This window comes from Pan paniscus, chromosome 6 (assembly GCF_029289425.2).
Source record: "Pan paniscus chromosome 6, NHGRI_mPanPan1-v2.0_pri, whole genome shotgun sequence".
Classification (NCBI taxonomy): Eukaryota; Metazoa; Chordata; class Mammalia; order Primates; family Hominidae; genus Pan; species Pan paniscus.
This window is the reverse complement of record NC_073255.2, coordinates 49539766-49566997: the sequence shown is the minus strand read 5'-3', so window position 1 is coordinate 49566997 and position 27232 is coordinate 49539766. Positions and strand designations below refer to the sequence as shown.

The 27232-nt window shown below is 46.6% G+C and overlaps 1 protein-coding gene across 8 annotated transcripts in view; it reads right to left on the bottom strand.

Annotated features, from left to right (window-relative positions):
• OGDH (oxoglutarate dehydrogenase) overlaps positions 1–27232 on the bottom strand; it is a 102818-nt gene that overhangs the window by 54980 nt on the left and 20606 nt on the right. For 4 of the 8 annotated variants that reach the window (XM_034964033.2, XM_034964035.2, XM_055115898.1 and 1 more), the window contains exons 3-4: positions 8291–8482; positions 6033–6135 (exon numbers count right to left, since the gene is read on the bottom strand). In XM_034964033.2, the coding sequence (XP_034819924.1) occupies positions 6033–6135; positions 8291–8482 (295 nt within the window). Of the gene's footprint in view, positions 1–6032; positions 6136–6257; positions 6349–8290; positions 8483–27232 lie in introns of those variants that run through there. The other 4 variants (XM_034964036.2, XM_034964034.2, XM_055115900.1 and 1 more) reach the window with 2 other exon arrangements.

Below are 27232 nucleotides of genomic sequence, written 5' to 3'. Positions count from 1 at the left end.
GAGGCCTAGGCAGGTGGATTACATGAGGTCAGGAGTTCGAGACCAGCCTGGCCAACATGGTGAAACCCTGTCTCTACTAAAAATACAAAAATTAGCCTGGTGTGGTGGCGCACGCCTGTAGTCTCAGCTACTCAGGAGGCTGAGGCAGGAGAATTGGTTGAATCTGGAAGGAGAGGTTGCAGTGAGTCGAGATCGTGCCACTGCATTCCAGCCTGGGCTACAGAAAGAGACTGTCTCAAAAAACAAAACAACAACAACAAAAAACCCAGTAAAGTACATCTCAATCATTTTTGTCACTGTGAAAAGTTATACTCAGAATTTATACCGAAACCACAGACAGTGGCATTTTTAAGTGGGAAACTAATTCAAATGCTACACTTGAAAGATAAAATTGGGCCAGGCGCAGTGGCTCACCTCTGTAATCCCAACACTTTGTGAGTCCGAGACGGGCGACTCACTTGAGGCCAGGAGTTCAAGGCCAGCCTGACCAACACAGTGAAACCCCTTCTCTACTAAAAATACAAAAATTAGCCGGGCATGGTGGTGCACATCTGTAATCCTGGCTACTTGAGAGGCTGAGGCACGAGAATCACTTGAACCTGGGAGGCGGAGGTTGCAGTGAGCTGACATTGCACCACTGCACTCCAGCCTGGGCGACAGAGTAAGACCCTGTCTCAAAAAACAAAAATAATAATTAAAAAAAACCAAACAACAGCAAGAAAAAACTGAGGGCAAGAATTTCTAATTAAGCAGGAGTTTCTAACTGTTTCTAATTAGGCAAATGAGTGGGCCTCACTGTCTAGACCTTTCCATTGATAATACTCTGGTTCTAGTGTTTTGCAATATACACCCATATCTACCGTGGTACCCCAACTGATGACCCTTCTTCAAGAGCCAGTGGAAAAAGCCTCCCTAGGAGCCCTCCTACCAGAAGACGTTGGGCTGCCACTACCTCCCACTCTGACTGGATCCACTCAGGGATATTATAACATGAGGTTGGTGCCTCATTCTCCAGATCTGCAAATTTGCTGTCAAGGAACCTCACTATGGAATGTGAGTGAAGAGAAATGTGTATTTAATACATGTCAGCTGGGCGCGGTGGCTCACTGCTGTAATTCTAGCACTCTGAAAGGCCAAGGCAGGAGGGTTGCTTGAGCCCAGGAGTCTGAGACGAGCCTGGGCAACATAATAAGACCCTGTCTCTATTTTAAAAATAAAATAAAATAAAAAAATAAAGTATCTCATGTTGGAACTCTCAACCCTCTTTCCCCAGGGAAATGAGGTTTATAGTATAGCCTGGCACAAATTAAGATGGGCATCTGGAGATTTACCTGGAAACTGGCCCCTAACTTTAACACTTCATTAAAAAGTTATCTCTGGCCAGGTGCTGTAGCTCACACATGTAATCCCAGCACTTTGGGAGGCTGAGGCGAGTGGATCACCTGAGGTCGGGAGTTCAAGACCAGCCTGGCCAATATGGTGAAACCCGGTCTCTACTAAAAATACAAAAAATTAGCTGGGCATGGTGGTGGGCGCCTGTAATCCCAGCTACTTGGGAGGCTGAGGCAGGAGAATTGCTTGAACCCGGGAGGCGGAGATTGCAGTGAAATGAGGTTGTGCCATTGCACTCCAGCCTGGGCAACAAGAGCGAAACTCCATCACAAAAAAAAAAAACTTATCTCTGTTCCAGCCATCACCTGCACAATTACGGAACATAATCCACACATAATTGAGAAACTGTTCTAAAATTAATTTTAAAAATTGTTAATGAAAATAATTACTAGGCTGGGCACGGTGGCTCACTCCTGTAATCCCAGCACTTTGGGAGGCGGAGGCAGGTGGACTGCTTGAGCTCAGAGGAGTCTGATAACAGCCTGGGCAACGTGGTGAAACCCTGTCTCTACTTAAATTTTAGAAATTTAATTAGGCTGGGTGTGGTGGCTCATGCCTGTAATCCCAGCACTTTGGGAGGCCAAGGCAGGTGGATCACCTGAGGTCAGGCATACGAGATCAGCCTGGCCAACATGGTGAAACATGGTCCCTACTAAAAATACAAAAATTAGCTGGACATGATGATGGGTGCCTGTAATCCCAGCTACTCGGGAGGTTGAGGCAGGAGAATCACTTGAACCTGGGAGGCGGAGGGTGCAGTGAGCCGAGATGGTGCCATTGCACTCCAGCCTGGGCAAAAGAGCAAAATTCCATCTCAAATAATAATAATAATAAACCACTGGCCCTACCATCTCAACAATATTTTTTACTGTATTCATAACAAGTTCTGTCATGCTACACTTGAAAGATAAAACTGAGGGCAAGAGTGTGTCCATAACATCTGATGGTAAATCCTGACACTCTGGTGCTACTGAGGAGTTCTGTGTCTGTACAGTCTCTCCTAACTGGTAAGAGTCTACTTGTTAATTATCTTTCCTTATTACTTCAGGGACCAGGAGAATTTCTGAGAAGTGAAGACAGGTGCCCTAAGCCAGGATTTCCCAAACTTTTCAAAAATGGTCATCAAAGGTCAACTCAGTGGAAACTATAGCATATATTCCACTTTATTAAAAAACTCAGAGTGGACAGAATTCCCTGCTTGCACTGCAGACCAAACTGGCCAACCACCCAGGTGCTCAGCTGGCAGAGTGTTTTCAGGGCAGCATCATCAGTGCCCTTTGAGAATGAATGGCTTTGCCAACGGCTCCTGCCCTCCATCACTGCCCCCTACCTGGAGCTTTTCCAACAAAAGACAGAACAAGCTCTGACGGAAGCACCAAAAGCTATGTTCCAACATGGGTATGATCACTGCTGTGAGCCTGTTTCCCCAAGGAGAGGGAGAAACTGTGCCTGCATCCACAGGGAGGTGGGAAGGGCGGCTAAGCGGAGGCATGGCAAGAATCCTAGCTCTGGGGAAATAGTCATGTGACACAGGACACCACTACACAACAGTCCCTGACTCGTCTACACACTGGTCAGGTCACCAGGTTGCCATTCAGCCTATCCCCTTCTACTGCCTCATTCCTAAGCTGGCAAACAGTTCTCCTGGGCCCCAAACATCCCCCATACAGAGTCCTCACTTCTTAGTTTGCAAACTCCTGCACTAGATGCTACGCTGCTTCCTTATAATTTGGCTACAGGGCAGTCTTCACCACTAACTCCTGTGTGTTCCTGGTCTTTTTGCTTGACCTCTCAGTTTCTGAATTTATCTTATTATCAGAGAGTTTGGCAGCTACTCATCTCAAAAGATTGCTAGTAAGCCCACTTGGAGCATAGTTAAGGTCAAGGCACTACTTTAAGGAGTTTATTCAATTTTGAAACCACCTGAGGAGGTAGGTACCATCACCCCTGCCTTACAGATGAGGTGATGAGGCACAGAGAGGTTAAGCAACTAGCCCAAGGTCACACAGCTAGTAATAGTGGGCTGGGATTCCAATGCAGGGAGTGTGGCTCCAGAGTCCCGGCTCTCTGAGGTTCAAATGAGATGACGGGTCTTGAAGTGTTCTACAAACTGTCTAGCGGTCACATCTGACCTGCTGTTTTCTTGAAGACCTGCATACATCAAGGGTGAGAGTTCGAGACCAATTTTCCTACAGATACAAATGTTTTAACAAGTTTACGCGGTTTCCATTTTTTGTACCTGAAGACTAGTGGGATTTTTAGGTCACACTATTTCAAATCCACAGGATTAAAATGCACCTTCCTCTTGAAACGTGGAGACTACTCCCTGACTCTCTCTCTCAGTGGTTCCAAAGGGCTCCTGGCCAGAGATGTCAGAAGTTTTCCTCCTCAAAGGATTTCAGGAAGCTTTAGGGCCACTTCTGTATGTTTTAGTTTCTTGGTTTATAAAGTCCTCTTGTCCTCTCACCCTCACCATGATGTTGTTGCTGAATCTGGAACCACAAACCTCACAGAAATACTGAGGACACTATTCCAGAGTGAAATATACGGTAAGACCTTGTGATGGCCTGGGAAGAGATTCCCAGATTCTGGCCCTGCCTCGGCCACTAATGAGATGGGAAATTAGTGCGTATGTTGACAGTGCTTAGGGTTTCTCACCCTTAAAAGACTATGCTGGGTTGGGTTTACCTAGGTGTGGCCCCTCTTGATATTAGTCTGAAGGGGAAGAGAGGAGAGCTTTAGAGCTCCCCTGGTTATACTAACGTGCACAGTTGGGACAAAGAGCTGGGACAATGCAGGTTCTGGAAGGAGAGGGAGAAGTCAGTCACTTCATCTGCTCCTCTCCTGTTCGAATGTTTTGCTGCTTGTAAAAAATGAGCATTCCAGCCGGGCGCGGTGGCTCACACCAGTAATCTCAGCACTTTGGGAGGCTGAGGTGGGCGACATGGTGAAACCCCGTTTCTACTAAAAATACAAAAATTAGCTGGGTGTGGTGGTGCGCACCTGTAGTCCCAGCTACTCAGGAGGCTGAGGCAGGAGAACTGCTTGAACCTGGGAGGCAGAGGTTGCAGTGAGCCGAGATTATGCTGCTGCACTCCAGCCTGGGTGACAGAGCAAGACCCCATCTCAAAAAAAAAAAAAAAAAAAAAAAAAAACAACAGAAAATGAGCATTCCGCAGCTCTCCTACCCTGCCTAAATGCAGAGGGAGGTATTCCTCTGAAGAGGTGGCTTCCAGATGCAAGTCCCTGTGCTCTTCATCAGGGAGCAGCAAGTCTACCAGCTGGGGAGTTTGGCCTGCTCTGAGCACCTGAAGAGGATCCCAGAGGTCTAGAAGTCTCTGGGGGCTGGAGAGGCACAGGGCAGACAGGCTGTGATGGGACTGGGGGTGCCAGCAGGGAGGTTCGCTATACTAAGGGGTGAGCAGTAGGGAAGAGGCTCCAAGACCTCCTGGGACACTGCAAAGAGAGGCCCTCTTCTTGGGAGCACAAAGTTGTCACCACGGAATGAAAAAACAGGGTTCAACTCATGCCCAGTCTACCATCTGAACTGGCCTTAATCAATAAAATTCAAGAGGATTTCTCTAAACTCCCTTCCTAAATCCGCTAAAGGGCTGGTATTAAAAAAAAATTACAAACCATCAATGCCAATTCCAAAGTCAATGATGTTTGATGATTAATGCCTCATCCCCTAGACGTAACTTAGTAATGCCTATAAAGATATCCGGGCACTACAGAGCCTTAGAGACTGTCTGTACCATTCCCCAAAAGTGCCTGTGAGGAGGCTAATTTCGTACCCATCCCAAGAGCAGTATTAGGCAGGTAAGTGATCATCAATTTCATCAGCATGCACAGTGTCTATTGTGAACACCCTGGCCATTTAAAAATTAGTCACATCATCATTTCTTTAGTACAGGTTAGCAGCACAGTGACGTAAAGCAGACTAACTCTGCAAAGCAACTGCAGGTGAGAGCCCAGCCACAACACCCACCTCACTTCATGAGGAGGAGGGGGTGTAGGTGGGACTATCTTCTGGCAACCGTGACAAAACCCCAGTGTGCTCCATACATGCACCTCCCAAAGGCCCTGACCTCCTGACGCTGTGGGAATGCCTTCCAAAGTTTCCTCAGTGTGATCACCAGCAATTACAAATCAGGAGACCCAACTGCACAACTTGCTCTAGAATTCGTCCCCTAAGGGACATGGCCTCCAGTCAAGGGCAGGCCACACTGGGCTTCAGAAAAGGATGGCTGTGTCAGCAGTTCCTGAGCAAGGCCTCATGGACATGCCTCACTGAAGGCAGTGCTGCACTGACATTTGAAAACCTGAAGCCAAAAGAGCTATACTCTGAAGTGCTTCTGATCCACCTGCCCCAGGTGGACAAGCTTTTTCCCTGTGCCACAAACCTTTCTGTCCAAAATTTTATTTTCAAATTTTGAGACTTAAGACAATCTGGCTGAAAAAGTAAGATAAAAATAACTTGCCCAAAACACACTAAGGCTACAATACCGATAAATTTCAAGTGATCAGAATGAAAGGAAACTTAAGAGCCTTTCCCTCCTGCCTGGACATCCTGGCTACCACAGGTCGTGGCACAGCGAGAGGAGCTCAAGCAACGCAGCTGACTGCTCTCAGACCCTCACCAAGTTTGTCTGTGGATGAGATAATGTCAGCGGGCACGGAGGAGTCCAGATCAGCATCCAAAATCCCCAGGGGGTCCAGCTGTGCTACATGGTGCCCTCGTATCTATGAGTGGCCAACGATGAGAGGGAAGGACACACACAAAAGGACAGAAGAAAAAAAAAGAGGGAAGGGGTAAAAAAAAAGTAAAATTACATTAAAATTAGCATTTACAGCTTAATTCTCACCCACGTTTGAAGAAACAGTTACTGGAGCATCATCAAAATTTACACAACTAATTCCGAGAGGATCAAGTTTTGCAATGTGGTGACCCCTGACCTGGAAGCAATAACACAAGCAAGTCATTAAGCAGATCCAGTGAGCTGTGGGGAGGGTTAAAAGAGTCACAGGTTATGCAAACCTTTTCCAAAGAGGAACACAGCACCAATAAACCCATACGACAAAATTAGTTTTTAAGTCTTGGAATAACTTATTTTAAAAGCACTATTGTGCATAAATGTACTTTTATAAAAAAGAGATAAACTCAGGTTATGATAAACTTAGGAGTCTGAAAGGATCCATTTCTTGTGATCTTTATACGGTTTCCATGGATAAACAGAAATGAGATATGCTGGGCAATTCTTACTCCAATGTGAAGCCTGCCTCAGCTCAGAACATAAACATTTCCCTAAGGTGCTGGGTACAGTGGCACATGCCTGTAGTTCCAGCTACTTGGGAGGCTGAGGTAGGAGGATCTCTTGAGCCTAGGAGTTTGAGGCCAACCTGGGCAACACAGTGAGATCCCATCTCAATTTAAAATAAATCAAATTTAAAGAAAAATTTTTCTAAGTAGGAAAATGAAGGCTTAAGTGTTGGCCTTAATTGGGGAGGAGTGCAGATAAGAGGTCATCTTACTAAGAGAAGGTTTGCCTTTATTATATATCCCCGTGAGGAGTGAGGGCTCTGGTCCTTTGCTCCTGCTGAGTAGGTCAGCACACAGTAGTCAGAACAAAAAAACCCTGCTACACCACAGACTTAAAGCATCTGATTTGAACTATTTAAAAACCAAAAGGAGAAAGAAAATCCCTTCCAATTTAAGATTCTTTCACAATTTCTTGCTAGCAATTTGAGAAGGGAGCAGCTGCTGGTAAGTCACTGCAAGATCAGGCTGAAGTTGTTACTGAGGCCAACTGCGTGCAGGCAGTGATAAACACCACTGGGCTTCCTCCTTATGCAAATATCCACATGGATAGCACTTTAAAGCATATAGCATTTACAAAACTCCATGCATCTCCTTTCTAAGGCAGAATACACTTGCCCCAGGGAGAGAGCCTTACTTGCCAGGCCATGGCATGAAGGGCCAGAGACCCAGGACCTCCCCTATGTTGCCCCATTACAACACCTGCACTACTGCCCTGCTGGCACAGGAAATGGCCCATGCCACCAGAAACCAAAGCATGAGAGAAAAGACAGCCCAGGGACATGAGTCCCCTTGTTGCCACCAAAGCAGTTACACAAGAACAGGTGGCAGGGTCCTGGATGCCCATGGGAGCTTCCAGAAGGGAAGCACCAGGCTCACTTGTCTCTACCTGTCGTCCTTAGAACTATCACAGATGAAGTCTTAAGATCTGAACTCTAGGCTCTCCCCATGTATCAGGTGGACATCCTAGAAAAACTTTGGTTGTTGTGCTCTGGGAAAGGATGGGGGGAAAACCTTGTCCTGCTCAACACTTGCCTAATGAGACTGGCCACTAACTGCAATACTTTTGGAGAGTTCCCCTGCCCCTCATCACTCTCTGTAGGCTCAGCTGTACCCTCAGCTGCCTCTCCCTGCCTCCACATCCCCAAACTCTATAGTATGGTTTTCTTCTCTTATAGTATTCAGTTGTTAGCAACTGAGAAGGGGGCATCAACCACCCAAAAGCACCACCCCTCCCAGCCACTGCTCACTGGCAGATGGGCAGCACTTCTCCTTGATGCCCGGGTACTGACTTGTTTTCCCTGCCCACAAATATTTCTTGCCAAGTAAGGAAAAGAAATAAGGAGCCCTTGTATAAGGCAGGCATTAGTGGTGCTGGGAGATTTGCTCAAATAGGGCTAGCCTGGTTCTTTTTCTTGTGTATTTGTTTTTTAGCCTCCCAAAGCAGGGAGAAAGCACCTAGTATTTGAGGAGGTATAAGTAAAGTGACAACATACACTCAGAAAGGCCAATAGGGCCCATGAGGCATGACCTAAGGAACACTGCACCCTTTCCCGTGTGCGGGTAAAGCACCCGCCTTACCTGATATGCCCTGATGAGCGACTGCACTGCCAGGTGGTCCTCCACGAGCTTGTCCACGTTGGGCTGTGCTTCTACCAGGGACTGTGCATGGGCCACAGCAGCCAGGGAGCCTCGGCTCAGGGGAAGGGGACTCTGGTAGGCAGTGCCCGGTGGGGCTCCGGCATTCGTGTTGCGAAAAAAAATGTCCCATGACTAAAGACAAAGAAGGTACAGGGTTACCTCACTGCTCCCCTAAGTCCAGGATGCATCTGTGGCCACAGAGAACTGCTCTCTGCAGGCAAGGCAAGTCTACCATAGGCTGGCTGAGCCTGCTTCCTCCTGGACAGTGGGGTCTCTGTCTGTTCCCAAACGGTGGGTTTCTCTCAGCATTCAGGCTCCCTGCTTTCCACAACTTTTGTCTTCGGGATGCACTTTCTGACCCCCACAGCTATAACACAGATGCCCTGTGGCCGCCTTCCATCAACACACATAACCCAAAGGCCCAATGCCAACAGCTCTCCTCAGTTCCTATTCACTGGGCCTGGGGACAGACTCAGGATGTAGGTCAACAGAGACACTTACTGTCTCAGCCTTCTCCCCAGGCCCCAGCACCTGGGAGGTGATCTCTTGACCTTCTGTCTATAGGTCTGCAAACTCTACCAGTTTTTCTGTGGGATACCAGATGCTCACACCCCAACAAACACCTCCCTCAAGGCCCCAAGGGCTCAGCACAACCTGTGAAGAGCCCAGGGTCACCTTGCTCATGTCCTTTCACTTCCCTGGGAACAAAGTGGAACCTGATCCTTTGTAAGAGGCAGCACTAACCCCACAGAGAAATAATATCACTGCTACCTCAGGAGAAACTCAGGAGCTAAGAGCTCAAAGTGTGGGGTCAGAGATGGAAATTCAAATCTGATCTCTGTGTCAGGGATCAAAATTCAAATTCAAGAGGTAGGCTCTTAGTGAGTTACCTTTCTGTGCTGTTTTCTCGTCTATGAGGAGAGAAATATATACATTCTTCATAGGTATGCTGTAAAGACTACCCTAGTTAAAGGCATTAGCACACAGTCTAATACTTCACAAAGTCAGGTGTTAGTTATCAGTTTGAATTTCCTTAGAAAAACTATAAACTAATTTACTTATATTCCTACTATTTATTTTTGGCTATTCCATGTCTGAATTATTTGATTTACAATTTGCAGATACTGTGAACTGTAATGGTTTATTCATCTCATACAAAGATGCAAGTTTTTAAAATATTTAAGAGATCAGACATACTAAGACTTCACAAAAGTTCATTGTAAAAAGAAAAGAAAAGCACAATTAAACATCAGTTTATTTTAATTTTTTTGAGATGAAGTCTCGCTCTGTTGCCCAGGCAGTGTGGTGGCATGATCTTGGCTCACTGCAACCTCCACCTCCCGGGTTCAAGTGATTCTCCTGCCTCAGCCTCCTGAGCAGCTGGGATTACAGGAGCATGCCACCAGGCTTGTAATTTTTGTATTTTTAGTAGAGATGGGGTTTTATCATGTTGGCCAGGCTGGTCTCAAACTCTTGACCTCAAGTGATCCACTTGCTTTGGCCTCCCAAAGTGTTGGGATTACAGGCGTAAGCCATCGCGCCTGGCAAAACATCAGTTTAAAAAAAAAATAGAAACATTGTTTTTCTTTTCTGCAATACATTTTGCAGCCTCTAAAATTCTTCCATCAATAAACTCTGATAAGACTGTCTTGAAAAACTTGGAGAGGCAAGGCAAAACTTTATGAGATCTTTGCATTCTCCTTCTAACAAGATGCCACCCAGATGTGCTCCTTGTCTGGGACATGGCTGGATATCAAATGGGTCTGTCTGAGTCTGGAGACCAGAAGGTAGAGATGGCTACAGAATCCAGTATGCTGGTCCTTAAGGTCTTCTGTTTTTTTCAGACAGGTTCTTTTATAATGCTGGCTAGGGCACAGATGTACGTCACTCAGATGGTCCCACTACCAAGAGCACTGCTATATACTGCTGCTAGACACAAACTAGAAAAGACACAATGATAATGCACAGGCCTGGACCATCTGCCTCATGCAGGGGAGTCTGATCTCTCAGTGAAATCTGTTTTTGAGGGGAGTTTTGTGGAATACTTTTTTTTTCCTTCCCTTTTTCTTTTTTGTAGAATATTTAAAACATTCTATAATAAGCATGTATTTTTTGGTATTCAGAAAAAATAATTTAAAGAAAACAACCACCAGAGATGTGACTGCACAGTATTGTGAACATACTAAAAACCACTGTAGCTGGGTGTAGTAGCATGTGCCTGTAGTCCCAGTCACTTGGGAAGCAGAGGCAGGAGGATCACTTAAGCCTAGGAATTCAAGGCTGGCCTGGGCAATACAGCAAGATCCCATCTGTTAAAAACAAAACTCCACTGAATGGTACACTTAAAAATGACCTTTTTTTTTTTTTTTTTTTTAAAGAAACAGGGTCTTGCTCTGTTGCCCAAACTGGTCTCAAACTCCCAGCCTCAAGCAATCCTCCTGCCTCAGTCTCCCAAAGTGATGGGAATCCAGTTGTGAGTCACCAGGACCAGGCCAAATAATTACATTTATGTTATGTGAATTATATTTAAAAAAAATTTTTTTTTTTTTTTGAGACAGAGTCTAGCTCTCTTGCCCAGGCTGGAGTGCAGTAGTGCAATCTCGGCTCATTGCAACCTCTGCCTCCTGGGTTCAAGCGATTCTCCTGCCTCAGCCTCCCGAGTAGCTGGGATTACAGGCGCCTGCCACCACGCCCAGCTAATTTTTGTATTTTTAGTAGAGACAGGGTTTCACTGTGTTGGCCAGGCTGGTCTCGAACTCCTGACCTTGTGATCCACCCGCCTTGGCCTCCCAAAGTGCTGGGATTACATGCGTAAGCCACTGCACCTGGCCTTTAAAATGTTTTTACACATCAAACTATTTGAGGTTTTATGGTTTTTACCTTTCTGGTTAATTTCTGGTGTATTGTCTGATGTAGAAGACAGATTTGGGGTTCTCTTCTGGCACCTCCCACAAAACCTATTACAGAAGCATCTTATACAAATGTAACCCAACAATCAGGAACATGAAAAAAGGCTGCAAACTTTCCTTTTCTTTCTTTTTTATTTTTTGAGACAGGGTCTGGCTCTGCTGCCCAGGCTGGAGTAGACTGGCACGATCTTGGCTCAATGTAACCCCCACCTCCGGGGCTCAAGTGATTCTCCTGCTTCAGCCTCCTGAGTAGCTGGGACCACAGGCACGCACCACCACGCATGGCTAATTTTTTTACTAAATATTTTTTTGTGGAGATGAGGTTTCACCATGTTGCCCAAGTTGTTCTTGAACTTCTGAGCTCAACTGATCTGCCCGTCTCAGCCTCCCAAAGTGCTAGGATTATAGGCATGAGCCACCATGCTGGGCCTAAACTTTCCTTTTCAACAGATGCTATCAAAATGTTTGCTAAAGAAACCCAGGGTTTGGAATCTCCAAAGAGATTCTCACCTTCCTCCATTAAATCGGTTCTCATGAAAACTCAGTGTTCTCCTCCAACATGAGAAAAGGCAGTATTTCCACCAGAGGAAAAAACTGACTTACTCTTAGGAGAGAAAACAGAGGATGTCTCAGCATCAACTCCCTAGGCAAAGTAAAGGCTGCCTCCCACTCAGTCCATGACTGGTTCTGTCAAGGACACAGGGATCTAAAAGGTGGCTGTGCACAAATACACTGGACACCCTCAGGTACTTCTGACTTCATGGAGCTTTTCCAGCAGGACTGAGAGCTCCATACATTCTAGAAGCAGAGATGACTGGGGACCACATGCATTGGACATCCATCTTCATTGTGAAAGCAGGGATGACCAATGACTGCACTTCTTGGCCTCTACCCAGGCCTCCAATAACTGAGGATCTGACCTAAAAGGAGAAACCCCTTGAATACAGCAGGAAACTGAGCAGGAGTCAGTCTGGCTGTATCCCACCCCTGCACAGCAAGAACCAACAGCAAGCTACCACTGTCACGTAAAACCTAATCAGGCCGGGCGCAGTGGCTCATGCCTGTAATCCCAGCACTTTGGGAGGCCAAGGTGGGTGGGTCACCTGAGATCAGGAGTTCGAGACCAGCCTGGCCAACATAGTGAAACCCCGTCTCTACTAAAAATACAAAAATTAGCTGGGTGTGGTGGTGCAGGCCTGTAGTCCCAGCTACTTGGGAGGCTGGGGCATGAGAATCGCTTGAACCTGGGAGGCAGAGGTTGCAGTGAGCTGAGATCGCACCATTGTATTCCAGCCTGGGCGACAGAGTGAGACCCTGTTTCCAAAAAAAAAAAAAAAAAAAAAGAAAAAAAAAAAAAGAAGAAAAAGGCTGGGCTTGGTGGCTCATGCTTGTAATCCCAGCACTTTGGGAGGCTGAGGCGGGCGGATCACGAGGTTAGGAGATCGAGACCATCCTGGCTAACATGGTGAAACCCTGTCTCTACTAAAAAAAAAAAATACAAAAACTAGCTGGGGGTGGTGGTGTGTGCCTATAATCCCAGCTACTCAGGAGGCTGAGGCAGGACAATCACTTGAACCAGGGAGTCGGAGGTTGCAGTGAGCTGAGATCATGCCATTGCACTCCAGCTTGGCGACAGAGCGAGACTCTGTCTCAAAGAAAAGAAAAAAAACCCACAAAAAACCTAATCAAAATTTTTCTTTACCCCAAACTTGCTCCAGTGCTAGAATGTCTACCCTCACACCATGTGACCCGCACCCCAAGTCTAGCTGTAGACACTTACTTAGTTCCCTGGGGCCACAACAGGTTCATGGATAGGGCATGACCCTCAAACCCAGTAAGTACTGGAGAACAGCACAACCCAAACTTTATTAAACCCCTAAAACATATTTTCTTCTATTTCGTAAAACCCATTAAGTGTCCAGAAACACAGGGCAAAGTCACCCAAGAGCAAGACCTTAGATCAAGAGTCTCTCCAGCTGTACAGACAGCCTCCTTTATCCTAGGGGACAATATCCACTTTTGGATCCAGAGCCAAAAGTCATAGCAAAATCACAAGTTTACTTCTTTTCAATAAAATTAGCTTTGAATAACAATTAAAATAGTAAAACAAAACAAAACAAAAAAAACCCACCAATAGCAGCAGGGATAGGTATAGCTAACTTTTACTGAGGCTCTCTGTGGGCTTTTCCAACTTACTTAGAGCACCTGGAATGTCAATCATATTCCCACTGGAGAGATGTGGGCTCAGGCAGAATTTACACACAGCAGTCACCAGGCAGGGTATTAATAAGGTTAACTGAGTAATAGCAGAGCGACACTTAAAGAACTCTGGTCACTCTAGTAACAGTGCCTCTTACCCTAGCTTAACCTTGCCAAAGAGAGCTGGGAGCTTCTGGGCTCAACAATAAAATGAAAGGAATTTCCAGCCACTGATGCCTGGGATCACAAGGTCAGGGTCAAGGTCAGCTCTCTGGTCCTGAGCCACAAAGGCTGCAGGACTCCTTCCAGCCTAGGCCCTGGAGACAGGGCGATCATGATCATCGGGCCTCCACTCTCTGACCTTCTTTTGTGCTTGGAATACAACTCCAGGTGATTTTCAATTGGCTGAGGATAACTGCACAGACGGAAATTCAGCTCATGCTGGAGGCAGTCAGAAAAAAACTGGTTCATACCGGTACTGCTGAGCTGCTGGGAATCCCCGGGAAAGAAAATGCTGGGAATGCAACTTCTGCAGCCTTTCCCTTATTCATCTTACACCATGCATCCCACTTCACTCTCCAGTCGGCTCAGTTCCCACACCACTGGGGGAGCACCCTGCCCCACCTTCAGACAAAGAGCCCATTCTGTCTCCAGGACTGGGTGAGCCCCCACACCCAACAACAGCAAGCCCTCTTTGCGCCAAGACCTGGAGGTATACTAAAAGGTTTTTGAATTGAGTGATAGAATGTTTTGTATCGAGTGTAGTGACTGCACACATTTGGCAAAACCTACTGCACTAAACACTTAAAACAAGTGAATTTTAATATATGTAAGTTAAACCTCAAAAAAGTTTATTTATTCAAAAAGGCTTTGAAAATGAAGGTCATTATTTGGCCTGCAGGCTTCACCTCCCAACAGATGTGGCAGCAGGAAGCCAGACCTGCCCAAGTACCAGAGCTCCCAGCCACGCACTGGCCCCACCCCTCCCTGTATGAGTCACCAATGGGGCCACTTCCTTCCTGGTGGGGCCCAGATGCCACAGTCCATCCCCCACTCTCTTTCCACCTCCCTGTTGTCCTGCAACCCTGTATCTCTCTAACATCTTCCACTCCCCAAGGAGATACCTCTTCTCCAGCTCCTTAAACTACCCACCCCTGCCTCATCCTCTGAACACCTGAATCTGGATCTGCCTTCCATAACCCCTGGCTTTAGGTTCCAGGGGACCTGAAGAGCCCTCCCTGTCCACTTGCTCCCATGCCCCAGCATCATGCTCCTTCCTTCCCGCAGGCCTAGCAGCTACCCTTCTTTCCATGGGATGTTTGTCCTCTCCCTTCACATGGTCGCTTAGCTTTGTCACTATCTGGGAGAGGGTTTCCCCTTCTGATACTCCCAGCCCTTACTGTACACTCATCTCAACCTGAGATCTCTCACCTGCTGTCTGTCCCCATCCTGGGGGATAAATCAAGACTAGGCTGAGTCATTGACCACCCAGCGCAAACAGAAGCCCCTTCAAAAAGAAGAGAAAGCTTCTGGAAGAGAGAGTCAAAGCATGTCCCATCTAATTCCCATGGAGCACGAAGAGACACCTGGAAGGGATAGAAGCCCACTCACTGAAAGGTGGCACCTGGTGGCTGATGGCTCACTGAGAACCTGAGCTGAGTCAGGCAACCTCAGCTCTCTTACTGAGTGAGAAAAATAAGCCTGTTGGTTTAAGCTGCCTAAGCTGCATTTTCCCTTTCTTCCAGCCAAATTTATTCCTAATTATCCCTTGCTGTTGCCTGGATGTCCCGGAATTGCAGTCTGATGTAGGCAGGGGCAGTGACTTCTACTTCTAGAAACATTCCAAGTGACAAAGCAGAAGTGAAAAGGAGAAAGCACAGTAATGGGGAAAATCAGACTTGAGAATACACAATCTAATAGCATGCTACCATCAAACACACTGAAGACCTAAGTTTCCTATAATAGAAATAGTTTTTCACTCATGAGAAATGGAGGCAGTCAGACTTTGGCTTCTTTATGAAGTAAGTGTGGTATTTGGGCCTTACTTTAGTACTTGGCTCAGGGCGGTGACATGGACTTCTGAGTCACAATGACGTACACGGGTGTGCCCAGCTCCACACCCAAGTTGCAACCCATCACTAGGGTTATTCATCTCTCTAATCTCTTAATTGGCTTCTGCACAACTAATAATGTAAGGAAAATATCTGTCCCCTTGCCTTGCCTCAAATATACAGTTACACACAGTTAATTCTCTGACCACCAATGACAATGTCACTGATAAGGGGAAAAAGGTTAAAATGTTAAGGTAAGTGGGCAAGGTTGTAAATGACATTCAAGGGGCAGGAAGCTGCCAGAAGGAGTGAGGGGTCCTGGGCCAGGGGAGGGGTGCGGGAAAGCACTCACTCCCAGAAGGCCAACTTCTGAGCCCTGCAAGGGGCTATGGGATTCTGATGAAGTTCTTACCACACATAAACATTTTCCTAAGAGTGTCAGATGTGTGCAGGATGTACCATGTCAAAAAATGAATACCATTTTTTTTTTTTTGAGACAGAGTCTGGCTCTATCGCCCGGGCTGGAGTGCAGTGGCGTGATCTTGGCTCACTGCAACCACCCCCCAACCCCCATCCCAGTTTCAAGTGATTCTCCTGCCTCAGCCTCCCCAGTAGCTGGGATTACAGGCACCGCCATCGTGTCTGGTTAATTTTTGTATTTTTAGTAGAGACGGGATTTCACCATGGTGGCCAGGCTGGTCTCAAACTCCTGAACTCAGGTGATCCACCCACCTCAGCCTCCCAAAAGGGCTGGGATTACAGGTGTGAGGCACGATGCTGAGCCAATGAATACCATTATTTCTAAAAATCCAATAATTCTCATTCAATTCAACAAATATCTATTAACTATATGTGGCATACTGTAAGGTTTGTGAACAGGAAGATGACTAAAATGAGCTTCTTACTCTTAACAAGAATAAGAAAAACCAGTAAACGTGTAAATTCACAGAATGGATCCAAGTGCTGAGAAACGAAGAGTAAGACAAGTGGGATGGGAGAGGAAAGCAAGGATGCTCTGAGGAGGGGCCCACGGTCTGAGCCCTAAAGGCAAGGTAAGGCCTGCAGAGCCTGAGGAGGAGAGAGAAGACATTTGGCCAAAGAGAATAGACAACGGGAGCACCTGGCCAGTGCCTGTCCACCATGTGCTGAGACTCATGGTACTGCCACATGCAGGGTGTACAGATGGTTAAGAAACCAGGCTGGGCAGGTGAGCTGGGACCAGGCTGCAGGTGAGTGAAAAAGAATATGGGAGATTAAGGAGAAAACCACTAACCACCCCCAAGAGGAACAAGCACCTGACCAGGGTAATGGCTGACTTTTGCCACCAAATGGCATCAGAGGGAGGGGTGGTTCGCAGGCAGGGAGCTTGTGTGCCCCCCCACCCCACTCACAGCCAACTTCCCATGAGTGGGTTTTTAAGATCATCAACTTGTTGCTGAGATGACTTAAACATGATAGATTTCAGCGGTAAATAATTTTTACATTCTGGATGAAATGAAACCAGACCTCCTATTTAATTTTAGGTAACTAAAAGCACTTAGCTGTAATAAATGAAGCTCTGTTTTCCAAGTCAAAAGTCATTGCTCCCCAAGCTCCCACAAACTCAGAATTCTATGCAACCATAATGCACTTTCCTCACAGTGACCAGTGCTCTTTCTTCAAAGGAAGCTCTTGAAAGGCTGGAAACAGTATCCTCAGTGCTCTCTGCATGTGGCAGCTGCTCACCTAACCTTTACTGAATTAAATTCAGATGATATTCAGCCTCCTTTCTGAGGGAGCAGCCTGACAGGTATGGGGTTCCACCCTGGGAGAGTCTGAGTCCAGGGCTGCCCCTTACTGCAGCAGAGGCGTTGACCTTAGCAGGTGCCACTCCTAACCAAGGAGCACTTGTCTGTTCCCACATATCGGCAGCTACAGGCAGCAGACTCTGCCCTTCCTGAGTCAGCAGTTGGGAGTCTTGAGGGCCAAGCTCCCTGCCAGTCCTTGGTTGTGAGGTTTCCAATAGGTAGGGCTTCCTATTTCTGAGGGTGGCAAATATATCATCTGACATCCCTTCCCCCAGCAGTAGCTGACACCCATCGTCATGCAGGATGGTGCTCTACAGCCCCCCAGTGCCCACTCACAGACCAGTAGGACTGACTGTGGCCACCTCCTGGGTCCCCAGGTCCTAGGTCTGCCTCCCATGAACTGCATGAGGATTCGGGAAGTTGCTTCAGCTCTCTGGCCTGTTTTCTTGTCTGTAAAAGTCCCAAACACAGGCTATTTAAGATGATGGCCCTGCATCTGCAGCTTTTTAAAATTTATAAAGTCCGGCCAGGTGTAGTGGCTCACGCCTGCAATCCCAGCATTCTGGGAGGCTGAGGCGGGCGGATCATGAGGTCAGGAGATTGAGACCATCCTGGCCAACATGGTGAAACCCCATCTCTACTAAAAATACAAAAATTCGCTGGGCGTGGTGGTGCGTGCCCGTAATCCCCATTACTCAGGAGGCTGAGGCAGGAGAATAGCTTGAATCAGGGAGTCGGAGGTTGCAGTGGGCCGAGATCGTGCCACTGCACTCCAGCCTGGAGACAGAGCGAGACTCCATCTCGAAAAAAAAAAAAAAATTATAAAGTCCTTACACATATACTTGCATTTGTTCAAGAAGTTGATGAGGAACATGAGGAGAGTGTTACAACTTAGCCCAAGCTCTATGACTACGGGTGGCTCTGGACTGATGAGCCCACTTCCTCTCATCTATCCATAGCCCCTACGGACGCCACTCCAGCTGCCCTCCCTACTCCACCTCAGCCACAGAACAAGCCCAGCCCACCCACGTAGCTACCCTTGGTCACCACATTACTGCCACCTTGTCTAAATAATCCGGGGCGCGGGTGGGGCAGGCTCCGGTCTCCTTGCTGCATGGAGCCACACCCATGCTCAAAGGCCGTCGCACAGCTGATAAGTTGATGAGGCCCAGCACTATCCACACAACCTCACTTACTAAGTTCTGACACTGACAATGCTTTTTAATTGCTATAAATATGAACTACAGGGCACCATGTAACCAAGGAACACCGGCATATGGCTCTTCTTTCAGCTCATTCTAATCCAGCCAAGCTGATAAAAAGTCAGCTGCTGGGCACCATGTGACCAGCCAGCCTGGAGTTCAGCCGGCGCTGCTGTAAGGGGCAGGCCTCCCATCCCGGCCTCAGTGTAGACCAACAACTCATTCTTTTCCTGCACACAAGACAGGGCAGGCCTGCATGACCTCTACCACTCCTTCCAATGCTGCCCAGGAAATGGCCCTAAACGTGTGGGCCAGAGCTTTTCCTGAAAATATCCCAAGAACAAGATTTAAAACCCATATGTGTGACTACCCTGAATGTCCAAACAGGGTACTCCCTATTGGGGAGACTTGTGGATGGAATGCCCACCTCCAGAGCCTTCAGCAAATGATTCATGCTGTTGGGCTAAGCACAAGTCTCCAAAGAAAATGTGCAGATGGTAGAGCTGGACTCTGGACCCTCCATCAATGCAGGCCTTGCTCAGACCTTGCCCAGGCCAGAGTACCACCTACCACCATTCTGCCTATGAAGCAAAAACAAGGTAGGGCACTGTGATCCAGGCCTGGTGACCTGCCACTACAAACTGTTTATACTGAGGCCAGTTAAGAATGGGCTTCTATTTAGGTATTCTTCAATTAAGGAAACCACATGCTCCATTATAGCAATGCTTAGTCATTATAGGTGACAGAATATTTCTAAACAATCTCTATTATCTTCTCTCTGTACAGGTGTGTAAATAAAACATCAATAAACTTCCAAGATTAGCAAAGAACAGCTGCTTCAGCTCTGCCCTATGGAATCTACTGATATCAGAATGATATTTGCTGGGACTCTGCACTAGACTAAAGGTGGCTGCTCTATCAGGTCATTATGAAAAGGGCTGTGGAGGGCTGTCCAGTGGCCATGCCTTTTCCTCTCCCCAAATGGATGTCCCTAAGGGTTGTCTGTGACTTGCTCTAACCAAGGTAATGGGGTGGGGAGTAGCAGTGTACGGTCTGGACCTAGGCCTCAAAAGCCCCACAGCCTTTCTTTTCCCTGTCTGGAGCTACTCTGGGACTTTGTGCAGGAATCGCTCTGGCCTACTGGAGGATGGCAGGGCCCAGTGAACAGCCAGCACAAACTGCCAGACACATCAGAGGCCTTCACGGCTTCTAGCCTGGTGTGAGCCTCAGCTCCAAGGGAGCTGGCAGTGGGAGGAGTGGGGAAACCTAGCCAACCCACAGAGTCATGAGACATGCTACACTGGTGCCAAGTTTTGAGGTGGTTTGTTATACAAACATTCATGGAAACCAGACTTTTTACTGCATGAAAAGATGACATCCAAGATACTGTGACCCCTTTCTCACGCAGTCTTTCTGACATCCCTCAGGAAATGAGAACGCTTGAAACTACCCAGATCTGCACACAATGGCACATTTTATCAGCTCTCAGAATTGCAACTCTCAAGGAGGTGAGGAAGACCCACAGTCTGGGGTCACCTGTGGTCATCTGGTTGAGGCCTCATCTGTCCTCAATCATTATGCAACCCTATTTGGGGGAACCCCAGCCCAGCTACACAAAGCATCTGCTCCAGGGTTTCAGACGGAATACCACGTGACTGACCACTCAAAGAGAGGGTTCTAAAGGCTATCTCCTCACCTCACGATCCAATCATGGATGCGAAGAGATATGAGAATCCCAAAGTCCTCAAACCTCCCTCCAAGGGAGTCTTGGATGGGGAGGGGAGCCAGAGAACAGTAACCTAGAGACTAAACAGACTATTTTTTAATAACATGATGACTTCATCTAAAAAACTGGCACTAACCTTTTAGTAATTTCTCACCGCCACCCAGCTTCAGACTGTGCGGGGAAGCTGAGCCTGCCTCTGACTTACAAAGCATGGCTCTTTCATTTCCTCAAAGGCAAGCACCTGTGGCCACCTGTGCTACAGAATGGAACTCACTGGAACAATTTGCTCCTTTTTACTCTTGGAGTCTACTTTCCCATTGAGGTTTTTTTTTTTTTTTTTTTTTTTGACACAGAGTCTCGCTCTGTTGCCCAGGCTAGAGTGCAGTGGCTCAATCTTGGCTCACTACAAGCTCCGCCTCCCAGGTTCACGCCACTCTCCTGCCTCAGCTTCCCAAGTAGCTGGGACTACAGGGGTGCGCCACCATGCCCGGCTAATTTTTTGTATTTTTAGTACAGACAGGGTTTCACCATGTTAGCCAGGATGGTCTCGATCTCCTGACCTCGTGATCTGCCCACCTCAGCCTCCCAAAGTGCTGGGATTACAGGCGTGAGCCACTGTGCCTGGCCCCATTAAGGTATTTTTGATCTCTCTCCCCTTTCAATTTCTGACATTAAACAAAATTTTTTTTTTCTTAAAGTACAGTACAAAAGGATAATCATTAAAAACATCCACCAGGCGGATCATGAGGTCAGGAGATTGAGACCATCCTGGCTAACATGGCGAAACCCCGTCTCTACTAAAAATACAAAAAATTAGCCAGGCGTGGTGGCACGCGCCTATGGTCCCAGCTACTTGGGAGACTGAGGCAGGTGAATCACTTGAACCCGGGGAGGCGGAGGTTGCAGTGAGCCGAGATCGTGCCATTGCACTCTAGCCTGCGTGACAGAGCGAAAGTCCATCTCAAAACAACAATAACAACAACAAAAAAAACATCCACCAGGCACAGTGGCTCACGCCTGTAATCCCACCACTTTAGGAGGCAAGGCAGGAGGACGGCTTGAAGCCAGGAGTTTGAGACCAGCCTGGGCAAAAAAACAAGACCCTGTCTCTATAAAAAATATAAAATATTAGTCAGGCATGGTGGTGTGCACCTGTACTCCCAGCTACTCAGGAAGCTGAGGTGTGGGGGAGTGGCGGGGGAGTGGATTACTTGAGCCCAGAAGTTTGAGGCTACTATCATGGTGCCACTGCACTCCAGTATGGGTAATGGAGACCCTGTCTCAAAAAGAAGAGCTCCAAAAGATGCAGTGATCCTCATTTAGAGTAAGCCTCTCTCCTCCCACCAGCCTCAGTGACCTCATATGCCTGCTGTCCTGGCCTCAGTCCCTCCTGCTCCTGGGGATCCCAACTCCTCCTGCACCACATCCTCAAACTTGCTCTCCTTCTACCTGCTGAGGGGTCCATGCTCCCACAGCACGTAACAAAATCAACAAACACCTCTTGGTTTGATCTTGGAACCTCTCCATTTACTTCATAATCCAAATTTTTGGTTTTTTCTTGCTGCGTCTGGCTCCTGGCCCTGAAGCTTGCATCCATCATCCTGCTGAGTGACCGTGAGCCCCTGTTGGGCTCCTTCACAGCACAGCATAATGCACTTCCCTTCAGAAGCTCAGTGGGTTCTATTAGAATTCCAAATGTTTTTATTTATTTATTTTTCTTTTTAAGGGCCGGGGGAGAGAGGAGACAGAAAGGAAAGAGGGAAGGGGGCGGAGAGGGGGAGAGAGAGAGAGAAAAGAGAGCTAGAATTTTAACTGTTGTTTAAACTTATTTAATCATCCTGCTAGGATAACAGGGCAAGACTGCTTTTCCTCTTGCAGCCGCCACTCAGCACAAGCTTCGAACACAGCTGTCATGAGCTGCAAACTACCACACAAGTGAGGGTGTTGCTTCATGTTTCCTGTTGTTTCAAAGAGGTTATAATTTTATCACCCTAAATAAACCATAAATGCAAACTGCTTAAGAGTGAAATACTGTGCTAAAATTGGAGAAGGCGCACTCAGTCAGTTTAGCTGATTTAACACAAAAAGCCACAAGTGCTGAGATTACTCTTAACATGTGAAGTTAAAGATTATCAAGTGGCGGGGGGGAGGGTGGTAGGAGAGTGAGGGTTGAAAAATTACCTATTGGGTACAATGTTCATTATCTGGGTGATGGGTACACTAGAAACCCAATTCCCACCATTACTTAATGTACCCATGTTACAAACCCACACATGTACCTCCTGAATCTTCAAAAACAAAAAATCATCAAGGGGTAACTTCAAAGCTCATCGCTGAAACCCCATTTACGTAGACCATGCAGTTTATGTATACAGTCAGCCCTCCGTATCTGTGGGTTCTGCATCCATGGATTCAACCAAACGTGGATTGAAAATAGTTGGTTAAAAAACTGCCTGTACTGAACATGTACACTTTTTTTTTCCTGTTATTATTCTCTAAACCAGGGATCCCCAACCCCCGGGCCACAGACCAGTACTGGTCAGTGGCCTGTTTGGAACTGGGTTGCATAGCAGGAAGTGAGCGGCAAGCGAGCATTACCACCTGAGCTCCACCTCCTGTCACATCAGCGGGGGCATTAGATTCTCATGGGAGAGCCAACTGGATTGTGAGCTGTGCATGCAAGGGATCTAAGTTCACTCCTTATGAGAATCTAACTAATGCCTGATGTGAGGTGGAACAGTTTTACTGCAAAGCCATCCTCCCCTGATCCCTCAGTCCATGGAAAAATTGTCTTCCATGAAACTGGTCCCTGGTGCCAAAGGAGTTGGGGACTGCTGCCACAAACAATGAAGTATAACAACTATCTGCATAGCATTTACCTTGTATTAGGTATTACAAGTAATCTAGAGATGATTTAAAGTATATGGGAGAACGTACATAGTTTATATTTCATTTTATACAAGGGACATGAGCATCCTTGGATTTTAGTATCCTCAGTGTGCCCTGGAACCAATCCCCCACAGATACCAAGGAATGACTACATGTATTTCTGATAAGTCATTCATAAATCAAACATAAAAGATTAAAATACTCAAAATGCATTCCAACCACCCAACTGGCATTGCCTAAAGTGCCTTGTGAATTATTCCCAGAAATAAATAACTTGAGTGGCACCAAAGTGTTCTGCAGATTTTTCAACACAGCTGTTCCTTGTCACGTGAACATATCAGATCTTATGAGCACATCAGACTTCCACATACCCACTGTGGGAAGCCCCTTCACCGCACATGCAGCGGCTAGGAGGGTAACTTGGAGCAGGGCTCCTGCCATGGGAGGAGCCCCAGGCCAGGACACAACCATGGGTACCATAGTCCTATTTTTCAAAGTGAGGCCAAGGCAGTTTCAACACTGCAGAGTGAAAAGGCCCATAACACTACATAATGGGACAGTGTGTGTATCTGTGCTTTTCCTCCACTTAGTTTCACTCATAGAAAATACCAGTACTGTGTTTCATAAGCATGAAAGGAGGAAGCAGAACGGTGTTGACAGATGAGCAGCGATGCCAGACTTAGCAGCAGGCCAACAGCCTGCACCTGTAATCTGAACGCATAGAGACCCTCCCTCCTGCAGCGACCACATGTACACACTTTAGGAGCTGACACGTGAAAAGTGCAAGAAGAAAAAACCATCAAGAAACAGGCATCAGGCCGGGCATGATGGCTCACGCCCATAATCCCAGAACTTTGGGAGGCCGAGGCGGGCGGATCACCTGAGGTCGGGAGTTCAAGACCAGCCTGGCCAACATGGTGAAACCCCGTCTTTATTAAAAATACAAAAATTAATACATATGTAACTAACCTGCACAATGTGCACATGTACCCTAAAACTTAAAGTATAATAAAAAATAAAAATAAAAAAAAAAAAAAAAAAAATACAAAAATTAGCCAGGCATGATGGGGCACGTCTGTAATCCTAGCTAGCTGGGAGACTGAGGTACGAGAATTGCTTGAACCCAGGAAGCGGAAGTTGCAGAGAGCCGAAACTGCGCCACTGCACTCCAGACTTGGTGACAGAGCGAGACTCGTCTCAAAAAAAAAAAAAAAAAGAAAAAGAAAAAGAAAAGAAAAGAAATGGGCATCAGTTAACAAGAACAGGGAGGCAGGCTTTAGGCAGGTGGGCAAGGCAGAGGAAGGCACAGAGCAGAGGAAGAGCCCTGAGGTACAAAGCAAGCTGTGAGAAAGCCAAATGGCCAGGAGGGCCTAGAAGAAAAGCAGGGCCAATGATGGCACCCTCAAGGCAGCTGCTGAAGGCACTGTTGGGAGAAGAACAGGCCCCAGCTCCTTCCACTCCCTCAGGACCTAATCCTGGCTCTTCCTCAGCAGGGCCAGAACCTGGCAGATGCATCACAAGGAACTCAACACCATGCTACAGCTGTAGGTGGGCACCTGTCCCTACAAAACAAAATGAGATCAACACCCAGACTCATGGGGGCTTAGCAGTTCTCAATTACCTGTTTGTCTTAAACATTAACAAGGATAACTTAGCTCTGACTGTGTCTTAAAGACATAAATAAAGATGTCATCATTTGATGTGACCTCAAATATGGTGAGACCCTAATGAGGAGGGTTTCATAGGCTGACAGCCCAGGCCACCACTGAAGGCTCTTAAGAGGGGTCAGTGAGGAGCACAAATGCCAGACTAGAACAGAGACGAAAGTCTAGGACAGGACCAAAGGTAGGAACAAAAGGGAGATGGCAGATGGGCCCACCACAGAGACAGACCCAGGTCAGCTAGTTAACCGGATTCTGTTCTGGGGAGCGGACTTACAGTAAAAAAGGTACTTGCAGCTCTGATTTGCTAAAATATTTTACCACAAATATAATTTTCACATCAGTTAAGCATTTTAAGAATAGAAGTTTTTTTTAAGAGGCTGGGTGTGGTGGCTCACAACTGTAATCCCAGCACTTTGGGAGGCCAAGCTGGGAGGATTGCTTGAGCCCAGGAGTTCAAGACCAGTCTGGACAACATAAAGAGACTCCATCTCTATTTACATTTTTTTATTTTTTTAAAAAGCTTTCTATTTTATTTTTAATAGAGACAAGGTCTCGCCTTGTCCAGGCTGGTCCCAAACTCCTGGACTCAAGTAATCCTCCTGCCTCAGCCTCCCAAAGTATCAGGATTACAGGCATGGCTCCTACTTATATTAAAAAAAGTTTTTAATTAAAAAATAAATAAAATTAAAAATAAGGAATACAACAACCAATTATAAAGTGTAAAACCAAATGTAAAAAAAAGTAAAATAAAAATTAAAAAACAAAACAAAATGTAAAAGGGCAGCTTTAAGAGAAGAGTAAATATTTAAACATGGACTGAGAAAAAATTCTATTAGAGAATTAGCCTGTTAATTTTATTGGGTGTGGTTATGAAAACAATTACTTAACAGTTAGTTACACTGATGCATTTATGCCAGAAATGACACAGGTCTGGAATTTGCCTTAAAATACTCCAGTGTCTACTCCTCAAACCCCAAATAAACCAACAAATAAAAAAGTCACTGGGGTAGGGAATAGATTTTTAAGACAGCTGTTGAAGCTGCGTGACCAGTCTCCTCATTAGGTTTATCATCTACTCTTCTCTCTACTGTTATGTATGCTTGGAAACACTATAAAACACAGATTTAAAAATAACAATGGAGCTGGGTGCAGTGGCTCACACCTGTAATCCCAGCACTTTGGGAGGCTGAGGTGGGCAGACTGATTGAGGTCAGGAGTTTGAGACCAGCCTGGCCAACATGGTGAAACCCCGTCTCTACTAAAAATACAAAAATTAGCCGGGTGTGGTGGCGCGTATCCGTAATCCTGGCTACTCGGGAGGCTGAGGCACGAGAATCACTTGAACCAGGAGGTGGAGGTTGCAGTGAGCTGAGATCACCTCACTGCACTGCAGCCTGGGTGACAGAGTGAGACTCCATTTCAAAAAAATAAATAAAATAAATAAAAATAAAAACAACAATGGGAAAGTAGTGCCAAAGGGCAGGAGAGGAAGACGTTGAGTTTGTTCCTTTTCTGCTGTATGAGTTTAGTCCTTGCAGCCCCCCATAAGCTCTCTGAAAATAAGTACGGAATCTGACCTCAGGACATTTCTGATATTTAAACAGAAGATGAGATAGATGATCTATCTAAATCCTACAGCACTTCTAATTTTATTATCTCTATTTAAACTATTATTATCTCTATTTAAACTATGTGATCTAAAATAAGAGCACAAATAAAGTGAAATACCTCTAAGGCTATGGATCCTAAACTTTCATGGGTGACAGATGCTTTGAAATTTGGACAGAAGTTATGGATTATCTCCCTTGAAAAACATGCACATGGCCAGGCGCCATGGCTCACGCCTGTAATCCCAGCACTCTGGGAGGCCAAGGCAGGCGGATCACGAGGCCAGGAGTTCAAGATCAGCCCGACTAACATGGTGAAACCCCGTCTCTACTAAAAATACAAAAATTAGCCGGGCGTGTGGCACAGGCCTGTAATCCCAGCTACTCAGGAGGCTGAGGCAGGAGAATCGCTTGAGCCTCGGAGGTGGAGGTTGCAGTGAGCTGAGATCGCACCACTGCACTCCAGTCTGAGCGACAGAGTGAGACTCTGTCTCAAAAACAAAACAAAAAAACAAACAAACAAAAAAACATGCACACACCACATACTGGGCCCAATTCAACTTAAAGAGGACCCACCTTGCCATCTGGGATGGCAGAGGAGTGATGAAGTCCGTGCTGGATGACAACCGGGATTGCTGGAGGGCACGCCCACTTTTAACCATCCTGTCCCCTCCCCTCTACAAGCAGGGAGGGGCAGAGCATGCATGTGATTCCCACACTGTGCCCCCTGGAGACTCCCAGCAACAGAAGCAGGCATAAAGACATAAAGCCACCATGCCCCCACAAAAACCATCTTCAAAAGCTTCCAGCAGGAGCAGCTATGATGGCAACAGGCCCAGTGTCCACAG